Source organism: Polistes dominula, unplaced genomic scaffold (assembly GCF_049000335.1).
Source record: "Polistes dominula isolate Pdom_NZ unplaced genomic scaffold, Pdom_raw_medaka contig_12, whole genome shotgun sequence".
Lineage (NCBI taxonomy): Eukaryota > Metazoa > Arthropoda > Insecta > Hymenoptera > Vespidae > Polistes > Polistes dominula.
In genome coordinates this window covers 2,272,225-2,290,572 of record NW_028301116.1, presented here as the reverse complement: position 1 = coordinate 2,290,572, position 18,348 = coordinate 2,272,225, and the positions used below count along the sequence as shown (strand labels likewise).

The window sequence follows — 18,348 nt, the reverse complement described above, 5'->3', positions numbered from 1 at the left end:
TAGGAGAAGTTGAAGAGGAGGAAGAAGAAGAAGAAGAAGAAGAAGAAACTAACGGTGATAGCTATGACGATAGTGGTAGTGGTATGTAGTAGCGGTGGAAATAATAGTAATAGTAGTGGTGGTGGTGGTGGTGGTGGTGATGGTGGTGATGGTTGGTTGTGAAGGCAAACCAAAGAATGGGCTGAGGTAAGTGGGAAGCAAAAGGATCTAGAAAGAGGACGCATAACAACAGTAATTCTTCCTCGATCGCAATAATATAATCAGTAACGTGTAAATTCTTTCATCTTTTGATCCATCTTACTCGAATTTAAAAATAGAAATACCACTTTCTCTTTGTTCTTCTATTCATTTTTTAATTTGCCATATTTTTTATTAATAACAACGTTTTTTTTTATGCGTTTATAAATATATATATCAATTTACTGTAATTAATTTTTATAAATTTATTTTATAAATTCATTTTAAATAATTTTTACAAATTTATTTTATAAATTTACTATAATTAATTTTTATAAATTTATTTTATTATATATAAATTATTTATTTTAACTAGCTCGATAATAAATCCATTTATTGTTTACCTAATCTCGAATAATTTTAGTTTTGCAAATACTTTACGTTGAAATTAATTTTATCAAACAAAAATTTTTGAAATTAAAACATAAAAAATTTCTAATTTTCGTTCCATTTATTATTCAACAAATTTGTAATATTTATTTTTATATATATAATGTTTTTTTTTCATTCCGTACGTATATTTATTTATCCGTAATTATAATATTACGTAAGTTAATCATCAATAAAATGGTAATCGATAAATTTTCAATAACTATTGTCATAAAGATGCCTACACTTTACATGGATAAACATCAAACGCTATTAATCATCGGTCTCTCGAACGTTCATTTTCTTTATTTTTTATCTTACTTCCCTTTTTTCTTTCACGAAACTTAATTACTTGCAACACGAGAACTGTTCATTAAAATAACTGCTAACCATTTTTCTGTTCATTTAGTTCTATCTTTTTTTATTTTCATTTTTTTTTTTAATTTTGTTGTTAATTTTCTTTTTTTTTTTTTCACGCAAAAGAAAGCGACAGACATAACTTCAACCTATTATCATATTTACGTGGGCGACCATTTTATTTTTAGAAATAAAGCTTTCTCTGTTCCGTAGTTGTTTCTTCTCTGTTGTTTTTTTCTTTTTTCAAACGCGTTGTTTCCGGCAAGCAAAAGCCGACTCGCGAAGTACTTCCGGTTTTGCGCCAGAACTCAGCCAACCGCTACGTTCCCGTAGAATCATCAAGCAACCCTTTCCCCCTACCCCCTAACCCCATCCCCCTCTTACAAAAGTATCCTGATGCAAGTTAGTCGCATAGTCGACATGGTTCCGGCGTAACTATACACAACTACTACTAATACTACTTGGGACTTTTATCTTTAGCCTAATTAGATTAGATAGAAAATCACGGACTCGCATACCTCGTCACGCGATAGTTAAGTATATGTATGTGTTAGTAATTTGAAATAAATAATACGTAACCGTATAACAATCCTGCAAGGTGTTGTTCGATAATAATAAAAAAAAAAGTAATAATAATAATTTACAATTCCAAAATATGTTCTAAATTTATCTTTTTATCTTACACCTATGAGATATAGATTAATGTAATGTAATAAAAATTTGATATATTTATAAATACATAGATTTATAATATTAAAGAAAATAATAATAATAATAATAATAATTTGCAATTCCAAAATAATTTTTAAATTTATATTTTTATATTAAACCGATAAGATATTGATTAATTATTTTATTTATATATAATAATAAAAATTTAATATATCTATAGAAATATATAAGTTTATAATAAAAATATAAAATTTAAATATATATATATATATATATATATATATATATATATATATATATATATATATATATATATATATAATATTTTTATATTATATATTTTATATAATTTATTATATATAATATTAAATATTATATTTTTTATATATATAACATATATTATTTATTTATTATTTATTTATATATTACATTTATATATTATTTAAATATATATTTTATATAATTTATTATAATATTAATTTATAATTAAAATTAGAAAAAAAATAATAATTTAATAATTTGCAATTCCAATAATAAAAATTTAATATATTTATAAACATATACATTGATTATGTGTGTGTGTATAATATATAGTTATCTTATGTGTAACATGTTGAACTACTATACATATATTTAATATAATTTAAAAATAATTGAATATTGAAATAGATTTGAATTATTGTACATCACCCATAATTTTTAACAGATTCAAAATTATTTTTTTGATAAATGGTTTAATGACTTCACGCTTATAAATATTTCATAGAAGATGATAAGAAAGAAAATAATTTTTTGAATTACTCGCGAATTTAATCGTATTCTTTCTTTTCTTTTTATTTTCTTTATTGGCTTGATACCAAAAAAATGGCCACACCAAAGTGACTACAACGACTAAAGGGGTCGTTTAAAATTCAACGAACAACAGGATGAGATTTCTGTTATCGTGTTGCGATAAATATTCTAACACCGTGCCAAGGGGAGAATTCATGGAAACTTTACATTAAAAAAAAAAAATGGAAAGAGATAGGAATTACCCATCGTGAATGGCATTTTTTTTCTTTTTTTTTTTTTTAAAGACGCTAACAGTAAAATCAGCATCAACCTGCTGCTACTCGAATTTCCAAGGTGAAAAAAAACGTTTCTTCAGAATGAATATTTTTCCATAGCGTCCTACTTTACGTTTCTCCCTTCTACGCTTTTATGCTAGTCGTAGAGCATTTTTCTAAACCAGATTTCATTATTCCCTAGCTGAGAAGGAGACGAGTTTTTCCCCCACTCTCTAGTTTCTTTCAAATTCCTCAGAATAAAACTCTAAAGTTAGATCGTAGTAAAAAAAAATCAAAACACCTTCCAACGATAAATCCTTGAATTATGTATTACTTTGTTTGGGGTGGAAAAGGGGAGGCCAAATTCCAAATTTAACAGGGACTTCATTTCGATTAAATAACATTTTTTGTAAACTCGTTAAATTTTTAAGGTGGTATATCTAAAAATACTTCCAAATTTAAGAACTATGTATAATATATATAAATATTTATATTTGTTTTAATTATATTTATTAGCTATGTATATTTAATTTGGAAATATTTATATATAAAATAATTGTACTATAAAATATATCATACATTTATATTTGAGTATTATATATGAATTAGTTTACTATTTGTATTGTTAATTTAAAACAAGTATATGATATTACATATCTAAATATATATATTTGTTTTATATTTTCGAATAAGTATATTTGTAAAAAAAAAATATTTATTTATAATATAATAGAATAAATATATTTTAATATTAAATATGAAAAAAAATTAAATATTTTATAAATATTAATTATAAATTAAGTTATTAATATATAATAATTTATTAAATATATAATAATAGATTTATATTAAAAAATTAATATACTTAATTGTATAATAATTTATTTAATATATAATTTTATATAATTTAATTTATAATTAATATTAATATTATTAATTAAATTTTTTAAATATTTTAAATAATTAAATTGGTTTTAATAATACGAATGCGTATTAAAGAAAATGGAACAATCAGAAAAATGAGATTTTGACAGAAGAAAAGTTTAGAGATGTTCCACTTTGATACGTAATGGGACATAGTCACTGACATTAATGCTTACGTCAATGCTTACATCTGTCCCAAGAGAGAGAGAGAGAGAGAGAGAAAGGGAAGAGGGAGGAGGAAAAGAGAGGAAAGTAAATTGCTTTGCATCGCCGTGCGGAGGGGAACTAAATCATATAGTCGGTTTTCATCAAAGAATTAAAACCTACGTACTATTTTCTCGTATAAAATCCCTACATTATTGATCACTATACAATCACTAATTTACTTTTCAATTGTCAATCCTATTTTCATCTTCATCCCTTTTCCCCACACCCAACACATTTACATATTCGATTAATTCTATAAATAATTCCTTTTTTTATCTACAATAAACTTGTTAGATTATTTCTGCAAATTTGATTAAATCAATCGTAACGATTGATCATAATAAATTGATTGAAATAATAATTTGGCAAACTTTTTCAACACTATATATATATATATATATATATATATATGTATATGTATAAAACTACATATATATATATTTTTTTTCTTTTTAATCTGTATGATATGACCATGACATATGTATCTAATTTTATATCATCAAAACATCGCCAAACCTGATAGTAATAAATATCTATAAATTACCACAAATTTTAATATTATGCAATATATATATATACAATTTTGAAAGATAATAATTTGCAAATTATGTCAATAAGATTTTGTATATTTGTTGACGAAAAAGAAAAGAAAAGACAAAAAAAATAAATTGAATACGAATAACAGATATGCTTGCATATAACATATAACATGGAAGTAAAAAACTTTCTCTCTCTCTTTCTACTATGTATATACTCGTATATATGTTATATACATATGGTTACGGCAAGAGGAAGAAGAAGAAGAAGAAGATATAGAAATAAAAGAAGGAATCGTCAGCGGTAGATGACGTAATTATTCAAGAAGGGGATTGACTCCCCAAATACGATGACGCACGATAATTTAGTATGCAGACGCCAAACGGCTTTCAATTTCGATTATAATGCAATGATGAACTTCCTTCTACTTGTTACTCATACGTCCTGATATATTATTTGACGAATTATTTAACTAACCATAATCAAAAACGACCATAATTTGCTATAATTTTTTCAGATTTTTTTTTAAATTAAATATATATATTTATATATAGTGTTAATAAAATTTATATCCAATATAAATAATTACCGTTACGATATGATAATTCAATATATTTTTGTTGATATTATATTTTATCAATTTCTATAAAAAAATTTATTATTAATTATTTTTTTTTAATTTTATATTTAAAAGAACTTAAATTTTAATTAAAAAAAAATTTTTTTAAATATTTAAAAAATTATAATTTAATTTTATTTAAATTAAATTATTTTGGCAGTAAAGTGCATTAATTTTAGTATTTAATAATATATAAATATAAAGTAATAATAAAATATTATTAAATTAAAATAATATTATATAAATTAATATTAAAATAAAATATAATTATTTAATTATATTTAAATATTATTATTATTTTATGATATTAATATTATAATAAAATTATATTATTATTATATAATTATAATAAAATTATAATATTAATAACATAAAAAAATATATATTAAATAATATAATTTATTATAATTATATATATTTTTCCCCTATTTCTTTTTCTAAAAAATTTGAAGATATATATATATATATCTATGTTTTTTTTAGAGATAAATAAAAATAAGGATAATAGGTATCTTTAAAAATGAAAATATCATGGTCGAAATATTATACATAGATACATATATATATAAGACTTTTAAAGATTATTTACGAAAGAGAAATACAAATAACGGAGAAATGTCGATTACGTAAGTAACATTGATAACAAAGTCTAACTATTGATAATAAAAATCCAATTGACGGATAAACGATGGATTCATGTAAATAGAAAACACATGTGTTTATTTATTTCGTAATAATTAATAGAACTCGACATAAAAAAGTAATCGAAAATTTCGGCAAAAAAACTATTATTCAAGACTAAAAGTTCTTCTTATTTAAAAAAAAAAAATCAATCAACCAAAAGGAATTTGTCCACATTTTTTTTTTTAGATGATTCAAAAATTGTTTTTTTAATTATAATATTTATTTTTAAAATTATTTTTAACTATTGTATTATAGAAATTATATTAATTTTTTTTTATTCACTATGTTGACGATACTACGCGTGATAAACACGCGCATACATCTTACATCTTCTGATAGATTATAAAAAAAAAATTCACACCACATTTTATTTAAGACCTAACAACCTAACAAGAAAAAAAAACAGCCAACTGCGTAAGGTTAATTGAAAGAAGGAAATTATTTGTACAGGTGGACAAGTAAGTTGTTCTAGCGCCCACTAAGTTGGTTCGATACTTCTAAATATTCGAACATGATCGAGTGTCTCGACATATTATTATATAAAGTCATAAGAATTTTTTTTTACTTCTCTTTTCTTCCACTTCACGATATCATTCTACTCCTCCTTCTTTATTTTTTGTCTCCTTTTACGTACGAATATACATCTAACTCATTTAATATTTGCAAAGATTAAGCGAAGCATAAAAAGAAACTGCTACCTTGTACAATATTTTCTTTCATACTTTGTTTCTCTCTTTTCTTTTCTTTCCTTTTTTTTTTGCTTTCTTTTTGTCTTCCTTCATACAACATGTTAAAATTACATTTGCGATAAAAAAAGTATACACGCTTCATTTTGTACGTTACGTAAAGTTTATCGAGAATGATAATATGCTCTTGCATTGAAAGAACATTTTTTTTTTAAAGAAAAAATAAAAAAAAAAAACATAAAAAAAAAGAAAAAAATAACACAAGTATCAACAGAACACTAAAAAATCATCCTTGTTGGTACAAACATTTTTCTTTAATTTTTTTTATTTTTTTATTTTATTAATGGCAAAATAAGGAAATACGAATTCATTAAAAAAGAAATGTTATATACATATATATTAAAAATTACATAGAAATTATTTATATAATAATAATATATATTACAATATATATTTTTATATATATTATAAAATAAAATTTATATATAGTATATATATAGTAATTTATGTAGTAATATATACAGTAATATTATATTATTAAATTATAATATATATATTAAATACGAGACGAGTATATAATAAGAAAAAAAAATAATTATCATAAAATGTCTAAAAGAATATAAATGCGCGTTAAAACAGTCATATAAATAATTATAGAAATAATTCATAAAAACGTTATACAAGAGTGTAATTTTTTGAACAGCAACGTGCAGATAAGAAGAAAGAGAAAAATAAGGAAAGAAATGATAGAAAAAAGAAACAAAAATATATATTAAATATTAGGTCACGCAAATCGATAACAGAAAAAAAAATACAATGATCAAAGAAATATAAAACGACTATAAATAATTAAACATAATATATATGTGTACATATTTATACCATAAGTTACAAATAACACACACGTGAAACACAACGAATGAAATAAAAGACTTATTGGAACAAAGTGTTACGTCAAGTGTATGCAGTCAATGTATAGGCGGGAAAATACGAAATGTCGTAAGAGTTATCGCTTTTGACAAATTGTACAAATTTTTCAAACTTGTTAAATATGTATACAAGTTATATGGTTGTATATCTTGAAAATACTGTTAGGGCATTCTAAAGAAACGCTCGTTAATTACGAATTACTACGAAGTACATACTATTACCGGTATACTACTACCGGACGAGATACAGTTCGTTTTAACATTTAAGTAAGTTATGTGTGTTAATAAAAACGTAAAACATTTCTAAGAAATTCTATCGTTCTCTCAGTAGTACGCTACTTAATTTAAACTTGTAAGTATACATATATATATATGTGATAAGTACATAAACACATGCATGCGTATATAGATAGACAGACGGACATACGAATGAATTGAAAGAACGTTACGTTTATTACGATGCATATTTAAGATATGTATGTATGTATATATGTATATATGATAATTGATTAATATCATATTTTATTCGATCTTTGAATTAATTCTGACGATGAATCGAGACACAATATGATAGTAACGATAACAAGTAACATATGTTATAATATCGTTTGAAAAATTGATTGGTAATTTTTAATATATAAATAAATTATATTTGGATAATAATAATTAATTTTATAAATATTAATATTTATATTTTAATATATATGTATAAAAAATATTTAAATATATAATATTTTTTATATATAATTAAATAAATATATAATTATTTTAATTATATAATATTATATATATAAAAAATATATTACAAATAAAATAAATCTATATATACATATATATAAATAATATAATTATAAATAATATAATTTATATATATATTATATATTATAAATTTAATATTTTTTTATATTTTAATATATAATTATATTATTATTATACTATAATTAATATATAATAGTATAATTATAATTTAATTATAATTATATTATAATAATATTATTTCTAATATTATATTTATTTATATATATAAAATAGACCAATGAATATTTTGCAAAATTGTTGTCAAATTAATATATAATTTTGTTTGATGACGTATTAATGAATTTTAAAAAAGTAGAATAGAATAGAATAAAATATAAAATAATAGATCGTGAAATAACGGAGCACGATTTTATTATTATTATTTAATAATCTATATAGAGTATTTCCCGTCATTTTAGGTCACAGTAAAACCTAATCGAACTAACTTTACGGTCATGATCGTAGAAAACGTGTATTGTGTTTCGTGTTTTCTATATGGCATGTAAGCTTTCAAAAGAATAAAGATATGGCATATAAAGGCCAAAGAGAAAGAGAGAGAGAGAGAGAGAGAAAGAGAGAGAGAGATAGAGAAGAAAATAAACTTACTGGTTCTGTGAGGTAAGACTCCCACAATTCCCTGAGATCGCTGCTTCCCACATCGTAGAATTCCATGATGGCTTGTTATCTTCTTTTTATTCGCTGATCTTTCTTCGATCTGCGTTGTCTATCTTTGTGTTGTCCTCAATCAATCTTTTACATACTTGAATGATCATTTACACCGTCTGGAATCTCAAACACCGGTACACATCCTGGATTTTTTTCTTTTCTTTTAAATGACACAGATACTTCTTTTTTTTCTCTATGGTAGTTGTGTGTTGTATCTGTAAATTAACGAAGAAAAGAAAAAAGATAATTTAAAGATAACGTTTTAAGAATTTAATAAAATATTTTTCATAGGACACACACACACATGTACGTACGTGTATGTATTTATATCTTAAAGATAAAAATACGATTTATCTTGAATTTATTTTATCGAACCATGTTTTAAGATATATCGAATGATTAGGAAAAAAGAAATAGAAATTCTTAAATGATTGTTAAGATAACCGTTTGAAAGATAAAAATAAAAAAAAAGAAAATATCTCTCGTAAAATTGTACGTGATCGTAAAAATATAAATAATGACTGACTGAGCACATAAAATTTAATTATACGGATTAACATTTCATTTATTTTTAATCAATCAGCAATACAACATAACAACATAATCTCAAACATCTACTGTAATATAATTAATTACTAACAAAATGTTAATTAATAAAAATACGAATAAACGTATCAATGTTAATTATGAATTAATTTATGTGACATACTAAAGTGAAAATGAAAGTAAATTTTATTACGAATGATATATTTATTCATGAAGTTATAATATTTTTCAATGATATTTAAAACGAACGTTTTTCTCGTGTTGTATTATAATAACAAGCAATACGTCGAGACAAATCGTAACGCGTTGTAACGAGATCAATGGGTATGTATTTTATGGGTTAAGTACGACACGATGCATGTTCGATCCGTTGAAGAATAAACTAGAGAGAAGAATAATAGAAGAAATAGAGTGGGGAGTGTGTTCACACAACATGGAAAACGTAAAACGAACAGAGAACGGTAGTCTAAGTTTTACAATATATATGAAATTATGTTATATATATAATATAATATAAATCTAATTAATTTAATAATTAAATAATAAATATAATAAAATTTATATATATATTGTTTTATATAAGGATGAATCATATTGTATAAAATTAAAAAAATTATTGTATAAAATTAAAAAAAAAAATGAACGAAACAAGAAAGTTCCTTCCTTAAGCTAATAAACTTTAATTGTAAAATAATCTGTACAGGTTGGCAAACAAAAATTAGGTACCTAGGATATTTGGGTACATATTTCATTTATTTCTCCCTAATTTTGTTTATCTATAAACAACCGAAAAAAATAAAAAGTAATGGGGTTAGATACATAAAAAACCTATAATAATCTAGTATCCTTTTTTTTCCCTTCTTCGATCTGGCTTAACGGAGATGCGAGCACGACATTTCCTCCCGATAAAACTCGTTTATTATAATCACTGAAGAATGACAAGCGTTCCGTTCCACGTGAGAAACGTTCGTACATATGTACGTTTTACTGGAATATATTTACATATTACATATAGCAAAAAAAAAAAAAACAGAAAAACAATAAAAAACATAATAACCGAATTCATATACATATTAAAATGAATCAAAAGTTCGTGAATTTATTGAATTGAAACGTTACTTTGAAATTGTATAATGAATTGCATTTTGTAAAATTTACTTCAAAAATATTAAAAACCAAAAAAATGCAAGAGCTTTTGATTCATCCTAATATAAAACAACCCAATCCTTAAATTATTATCTCCAGGAATGTATGCAAATATATAAATAGATTAAATATCGAATGTTTCTTTACGCTTATGTTACCTCCCCCCAAATATAATATTCTATGTATAAAGAGAGTGCACTTGTTGAAGCACTCACTACGCGGATAGGTGCGCGTTCATCCGTTCTGAGCAGAGAAAAAGGTCAACGTGCGAGAGCCGTGGACAGTGACCGAGGTGTATGCGCAAGAGAAGACGATTCGTTCTTGGCATATCGACGAGAAACTGAGCTCTCTTATTCTTCTCTCAACTATAACGGTGAACATAAATATATATACCTTCTTCAATAGAACATAATTAAATATTCTATTGATTTTATTTTTTCTTAGAAATATCTTTTCTATGATTTATCACGCATAATATATACATATATAACATATCAAGTTAATTTTGATAATCGTAATAACACAAGACGACACATTATTTACTGTTAACACCTTGGTACCGGAACATAACGGACCACCACTACTACGTCTTATCAACATCGTTAAGTTATCTCACGTTGTGATACTTAAAAAAACTTGTATTATATATATATACGAGAAATATAATCGCGTTTCGAATCGGTCCTCTACAATATCATCACATACACATATATATACATATGTGGTATACGTGTTCGCACGAGTAACATCAAAGAGAAACATATATATATATATATTCAAAGTAACATCATCAAATTCCCGGCTGGATTTCTGACCAGAGATTGTGAGAGGAGGAAGGAAAAGTAAAAGAGGTGGGAGGTGATAATATGAAAGGGTGGTACGGGCAGATTCGCATCGAACACGATACCACCAGATGGTACATGCATGCATGTTTTAAACGATCTATTCCATCTCTCTCTCACTCTCTTTCTCTCTCTCTCTCTCTCTCTTTTCATCTATCTATCTATCATTCTCTCTTTCTCTCTCTTTTACTCATTTCCAATCTATCTTTTATTCACTCGGATACAGAGATTTCGCGGGTGTGTGCGCGCGTGCGCGCACGTGGGGACACGTGCGGAATAACACACGACAGTCACAGACGGTTACACCACCTTTCACTATTTAACTATTTTTTACTAAATTTTATTATTATTATCTATTATATATATATATATATATATATATATATATATATATATATATATATTATTTATAACACGTAAAAAGCAAAAAAAAAAATGATTTTTCGTGCAACATTTTTTACTCACCGAAAAAAATACTTTGCTTAAGATGTAAAAATCCACTTGTTAAATTTGTTGTGTTGTTTTTTTTCTTCTTTTTTTTTTTTAATATCAATATGTTGTACGAATCATCCAGATGGGGAGAAAGAGGAGGAGGAGGTTACGCGAGAGAGAACACACACACGGGGAGGAAAGGTTTGAAGAACGATAAGATGGGAAAGACCGAAGTCGATCGAAAGGACGAAGGCGCCGGTCTGTTTTTCCCCGAGGAGGAGAAGGAGGAGGAGGAGGAGGAGGAGGAGGAGAAGAAGGGGAAGCTGCGAAACTAATAGCGCTTTAGAGGTGAGGTGAAAAGGGTAAGAGAGAAAGGGGGGAAAGACAGGAGGCAACAGGAGCCAATCAGGGTGTAGGAGGAAGGGTGGGAGGAACGGGGGTGATGATAACGAATGGTAGAAAGCGGGTGAATTTTCACGTAGAGGAGAGGTTGCGCGAAACACACGGATATATTATGATCGATCGATCCTCGTCGTGCGTGGTGGTGTCGCTCTTCGGAATCGGCGCGCCGCGAATGATCCGTTCCTTCTGGTAAAAGACGGCTCCAATTGGATGCGGAATTTCTACTTAATCTTTTTCTTTCTATCTCTCTCTCCTTCTCCTTCTCTTTAATCTTTATTATCTTCGTTCTCCTCTTATATGTTCCTCTTTTTTTAAAACTTGCCTAAAGCAATATATCTATATATATGTGTATATGTATATGTATATATATATATACAGGGAAAAAAAAGTAAAGTGAAGTTTAAGAAGAAGACACGCGTTTTTAGTTTTTAACCGATGGCGTAGTACTACCACCGTTCCTGAGTAACGTCAAGAGACTAAAACTCTTGCTATGAACGAGAAAGAGGATTGGCAAAGGGGGAGGGTGAGAGGATAAGGGCGAAGAACACGGACGCACCCGCCTCCTCCACGTACTTTGCCGCCGCGAGTGCGCTTCTAAGACCGCGCACGTGCTGCCTGAATCACTGTATCACAACGACTCGAGTTAATCCGACCAATAGCGTACGACCACCTGTTAGATGTTTCCTATGGCGCAACGAGTTCAACTATATCGACCAATAAACGCACGGCTTTTATTTTACTCTTAACAAATCGTTATGGACTTTAAGCAGACTTTCTTTTGTTTTACTTGCTTTTTTCTTTTTAAAATGAGAAATGAAATTCGCGCGGGCGGTATATTTTTTTCTTTTTTTTTTTACATTGTTAATAATAATATAAATAATATATATAGATCTTTCGAAATTTTTCTATTTCTTTTTCTTTTAATGACACTTTAATTGATAATAAAGTAAGATGAATTTAATAGTAGAATATATTTAGTTCGTCCCGAAAGTTTCTTCTTTTTTTATTTTTTTGTTTAAATAATTTTACGCACACAATATTTTTTTTTATGTTGAATAATATACAGTAAAGAAAAAAATAATATAATCTTATTTAATTTTTATTTATAATATTAATAATTTTTTTTATAATTATTTATAATTAATTTATAATTAATTTATAATTAATATATTATTATAATTAATAAATAAAAAAATAAAAAAAACAATTTTGAAATTATTTAATAAAATAACATAAAAAATATTAAGCATACAATATTGTATAACTTATCACGAAGTAAAAGGAAGAAATTTTCAGGACGATCTAATTATTTGTTCATTGTTAATAATAACTTTCTCTAATTCATTTCTCTTGATAATAATATACATTGTAATCTATTTTACGCGATCGATTCATTGTGAAAAACATATATTGCATGCTGGTAAAGAGTCAAGATTAAAGATTTATGCGGGTATTAGTCATTTTGTCGCGTGTTAAATTTTAATGTATGCGGGTATATATATATATATGTACCATTTATACGGGCGTATCTATTAGAAATTTTGTTAAAATCAATTTTTTTGTCAACGTGATCGTTACAGATTTATAAATAACAAAAGACGTGCGCTGATTAACGTAAGTCGTTCGTTTACATTGATTCATCAATTATTAATTGTTCTAATTCGAAGCAAAATGATATGAAATATCTTATAAATTTATAAAAGATAAATATTATAGATACATATTTGTTTGTTTTATTTTTTTTATATAAGGATTCTTCTCTATCAAATATATAATATTGAATCATCCCTGTGTTCATAAAATTCATTTGCGAATTATTTATCTTACGTTGAGGTATCGTGTTATCTCAAATGATAATCACTTTATCTTTCTTATCGCAAAAAATGATATCAATTTTCTTAGAAGATACTACATATTTTTGTAAAAAAAATAAAAAGACCAAAAATCTTTCATAATTATTACAATAGTATTCTATTTAAATGAAACTTTTAAAAATCGTTTAAGGAATATTGATGATTACATCAGATGCATTTTTTTCAAATTAACTTTAAACTTCCTCATGATGTAAGATTTTTCTTTTGATACGATCAAATGTGGAAAAAAAATAAAATAAAAAAGAAAAACATAGGACATCGTCAAAGTGAGCAATCAAACTTATATAATGACCTATGAATAGAATAAATTGTAAAATTTTCTGATTATACATTGCTCAAGAACATTTTTTTTTATCACGGATATTAAATTTCCCCACTAGGATTTAATTGTATTAGACATTATATTCTAATGTTACATATTTAATAGAATGAAAAGATTTTTCTTTCATGCAGTTAGTTTACTTCATTTTTTTTTGTTGTTGTTCTATACAATCGTTCATATAATTTTTTGTATGCGTACGTGAAATTATTTTTTTTTATTACATGCTCCTTACACATTTACATCGTGCAACTATTGTAACATTCGTACAATTAAAAGAAATGTTACAGTTTATCGATTTCGAAGCTATTCTATTCATCAAGTTTTTTTTTCAAATATGTATATATATATGTTTATATATATATATATTATTCTTTTATCAGGTACAATACAAGGCTGAACAAACCGTGATTGTGATTTTGTTCCGATTAAAATTGAACGTAAATCTTAATCGTACATACGAAACATGCTTTTGATTTTTTTTGTTTATATAATTTTGGTAATTTTTTTTTTATTAAGCAATACGTTTTCTAAAGATCATGAAATTTACTTAAAGTTACTAAAATCGAATAACATTGCATGCCTAAAATCCTAATTTCGATTGAAATCATTTTCGAAACAGTGCTTGATGCCATCATACTCAATTAAAATATAATATGTATATGTTTTTTTCTGTTGAATAATATAATGAATATTTTTTCAATAATAAAATATATGTATATATATATAGATCGTTTTTATAGCATATGCATAACATTTTGTTAGGATTATAAAGAATATATGAATAATCTATACCCAGAATTCCCATTGATTATAAAAATATGGGTTTCTAATAAACATTCAAATGTAATATATAACAATGTAAAAAGTAAAAAATATAAGTAAAATAAAGTATGCATAAAGATTACAAATAATAGATAATCTTGTAAAAGATAAAAAAAAATTATTTAATTCTCTTTCTTTAAAGCGGATTGTAATAATGCGTTCCGCATCGATATTACCAATTTTTCAAGTTCCTCAACTTTCATTTTTAATATTTTATTATCCTTTTCAAGTTCTAATGCTCTTATTGCCATTTCTGTTTCTTTAGCTTTTTTATTCATTCGTGATTTTCTTGAAGCTTCGTTATTTTTTTCCCTAGATTCTCTGTAATTAAAATGATCTACTACTCGACTATCTGAACTACTGGAATCATCGATAGATAATTTTCGTTTTTCCCGTTTAACGTTTGAATATTTTTTCTTCTCTACTTTGTTAGTGTTTGTTATCGTCCTGGTTCTTTCGGATCTTCGTGATGTAACTGAGAAAGTAGTAGCAGTAGTATCGGACGATGATGTTATCGTTGAAGTTGTTGATCGTGTTTTTCGACGAACTTTATCGACTTCCATATCCACCTTAACCGCTTTCTCAGTATTATTTTGTGAAACTGATGGTAATTGTTCTATGGGCGATCTTGAATTGAATATTGTTGATGTGTCTGTGGATGTGCTACCCCCTCCTGGTGAATGTGGTTCATCCTATAAATTAACAACAAATTCATTATTTCACACGATATATTTAATATTTCTTTCTTAATATTATCATTCAAATTTCAAAATATATAAACTCACTTCATAAAGATATGAAAGTAAATCAAATGTTCCTGATCCGCTAGTTTGAACTGTATTCAACATATCCCATGTTTCCGATTGATTATTTTCAGTTGATTCAAATGTATTTTGGCAAGCATCATCCAAATCAAGATCGTCTATACGTTGTTGTGAATGAAATGATGATACATTAACATTAGAAGAAGTGTTCATCTTGCTATTACTAGCACTGGTACATGCTTTGGGTAATTTTAATAATGTATTATTTGATTCCTTATATTCTGCTTCGTCGAGTTGTTTTTTATAGCTAAAAGAAGAGTTTGATGAAGGTAACAAAGGTTGATATTTGTCACCTGGAATCTCTGTTTCATCAAACAAATTCATTTTTAATCTCCCCTTATCTTCGTTTATCCCCTTCGTAGCGTTTTCTGATACCCCCTTTCCCAAATTCGAAACGCTCTTACCCTCGTATTTAGTACCTGAACAAAAGATGAATTGTATTTCAATATTAATAAGACTAATTAAACGAGAAGAGTCATCTAGCTATCATCAACTTACCTGATAGTTTAAAAGGAACCAATTCACCTATAGGAAAATCGCATGGAGTCTGGAATTGATCCATGCACCAACCGCTTAAATCCTGAAAGTTCTCCTCCCACTCGGGGAATGTTGTAACACTGTCTTCTTCCATTAATATGTTTGTTTTGGTTTGTGGAAAAATCCAGGGCTCCTTGAGCAGATCTGATTCCATTGTTGGGCTTAATAAAGGAATAGTTTCCACCTTTGTAAGGGTTACAACTTCTTCCTCCAGTGGCCGCGATCTCACGCCACGAGAAACAGATGATGGCTGCGGCAGACGGCTGCATGGCTTAGGAACCTACAATTTCATTTGTACCATAGAATACTATGAACTTGTAGGAATCCATTAAAAGTGTCTAATCTCCATCCAATACCTCTTTCCATATATAAGACCCAAATGCACCAAGAAAATACCACTTACGTTATTTGCGCCTCCTTCCTCAAATGAAATGTTGCTGGTTGTTTGAGTTTCGAAGATAGGAGGGATTTTTAAAGCCTAAAACAAAATTTATTATATATATTAGGAGAAGTATGATTAATATCAGCTAATGATAAAATTATTATTTAACGTTTATATAATCAGTCTATTATTTTTATCTATCCAGCAAAAAAAAATGAAAAATCATACAATTATTAGCGCAATGCAGTCACTCCGAGATATTAATCATTATAATAATAATAATAATAATAATAATAATAATAATAATAATAATAATAATAATTACAACATAAAGACTCTTAGGGATATCAGAAAATCCTATTTGATTCTTATCAGCAAGTCAAATGAACAATTTCTATGGAATACTTGATTATCAGTGTTATCAAAGAAATTATCAAAAGATTGTTCGTTTTATCGCATTACGATCAATAATATCGACGTGTTTTTCACTACTTTCTAGACAAATATGATAAAATAATAATAATAATAATAATGTAAAAAAAAACAACGACATAAATGTTAAATGCGACAATGCACGTATGTTTTGTTCAACGAACACGGTCGATAGGATAGAACGAAGTATAATAAATGTTTTTTCGAACGTAAGAGAAAGATTTTCAAAATAAGAATTTTTCATCGAGAATGTTAATTCATCCTATTAGACAAAAAAAAAAATAATAAAAAAAATGTTTTTTTTTTTTAAATACGTGGTTATCTAAAGTAAGTAATGTTGTTACGTAATTGAAAGCGCCGACATGTGACTACGCTTTCAAGAGACACACGTTACATCATGTTTCTCTGCCGCCTCAAATCGATAAGCCAAGAGAAAAAGGGGGGAAAAATAAATTTTCCACTGGCTTCGATATAAAAAAAGAAAAAGTAACGTGACAAAATAAATAATTGTTCGAGAAAGTTTTTTTCAATTAAATTTTAAACAATTAAAGAATAATAAACTTTTTTTTTCGATAGAACGTAGAACGATGTTGTTTTAGTATATTACAATGACGCATCATTGTAGTCCGATCGATTAACGAAAGAAGGTAAGCAAGTACTTAAATAAAGAACTATATATATAGTTATATAGTTAATATATATATATATATATGTATAAAAGCCACTACGTCGCAAAAGATCGTTTACTTTCGAGAAGTATCGAAATTATCGAATTAAATGGTAAGATAGATGAATACTACTGTGCGCCGTTATATAACATGTTTTTGCGTAGCTTTAGGAACGTAAGAAAAAAAATGAGAACTAAAGTTAAAACGTAATTGAAAAGAAAAAGAAGACAACAACAAACTCACCCTCCTGGAGACGATAAACGTAGCTGCGCCTTCCACTTAGAGGAATGTAAAAAAATAAGATTGAATTTTAATAATGTCCACAAGTGGTAGTAGTACGTATGGTTCGTATTCGTACGATGTAAAGAAAATATTTTTTGTTAATATC

General features: G+C 26.2%; 3 protein-coding genes across 7 annotated transcripts in view; 1 reads left to right on the top strand and 2 right to left on the bottom strand.

The window, feature by feature from the left end:
• The window catches only part of CrebA (Cyclic-AMP response element binding protein A), a 30,620-nt gene extending 18,750 nt beyond the window's left edge, over nt 1-11,870 (bottom strand). The window contains exons 1-2 of the mRNA XM_015329168.2: nt 11,731-11,870; nt 8,672-8,946 (exon numbers count right to left, since the gene is read on the bottom strand). Of these exons, the coding sequence (XP_015184654.1) occupies nt 8,672-8,737 (66 nt within the window). The 5' untranslated portion in view covers nt 8,738-8,946; nt 11,731-11,870. The remainder of the gene's footprint in view (nt 1-8,671; nt 8,947-11,730) is intronic.
• A 34-nt stretch (nt 11,871-11,904) lies between these two features.
• The window catches only part of LOC107070704 (uncharacterized), a 33,305-nt gene continuing 26,861 nt past the window's right edge, over nt 11,905-18,348 (top strand). For 2 of the 4 annotated variants that reach the window (XR_016178113.1, XR_016178114.1), the window contains exon 1: nt 11,938-12,045. The gene's annotated coding sequence lies outside the window, so the exon portion shown is untranslated. The other 2 variants (XR_016178112.1, XM_089177011.1) reach the window with 2 other exon arrangements.
• Nucleotides 13,183-18,342, bottom strand: LOC107070705 (uncharacterized). Of its 2 annotated transcripts, none has more exons than XM_089177010.1 (5): nt 18,204-18,342; nt 16,835-16,956; nt 16,440-16,758; nt 15,903-16,360; nt 13,183-15,809 (listed from the first exon to the last, which is right to left on the bottom strand). In XM_089177010.1, exons 3-5 carry the CDS (start codon nt 16,630-16,632, stop codon nt 15,240-15,242), a joined length of 1,221 nt encoding a protein of 406 aa, XP_089033136.1. In that variant the 5' UTR covers nt 16,633-16,758; nt 16,835-16,956; nt 18,204-18,342; the 3' UTR covers nt 13,183-15,239. The 2 variants fall into 2 exon arrangements, with proteins under 2 accessions (XP_089033136.1, XP_015184628.2); XM_015329142.2 differs by having other exon boundaries at nt 16,882-16,956.

Bases quoted from the DNA above. Each gene is read 5' to 3' on its own strand.
- LOC107070705 (XM_089177010.1), bottom strand. From the start codon at position 16,632: ATGGAATCAGATCTGCTCAAGGAGCCCTGGATTTTTCCACAAACCAAA. The intron at 16,361-16,439 runs GTAAGTTGATGA...TCTTTTGTTCAG, and splicing joins GGTTCCTTTTAAACTATCAG to GTACTAAATACGAGGGTAAG. The intron at 15,810-15,902 runs GTGAGTTTATAT...GTTAATTTATAG, and splicing joins TACTTTCATATCTTTATGAA to GATGAACCACATTCACCAGG.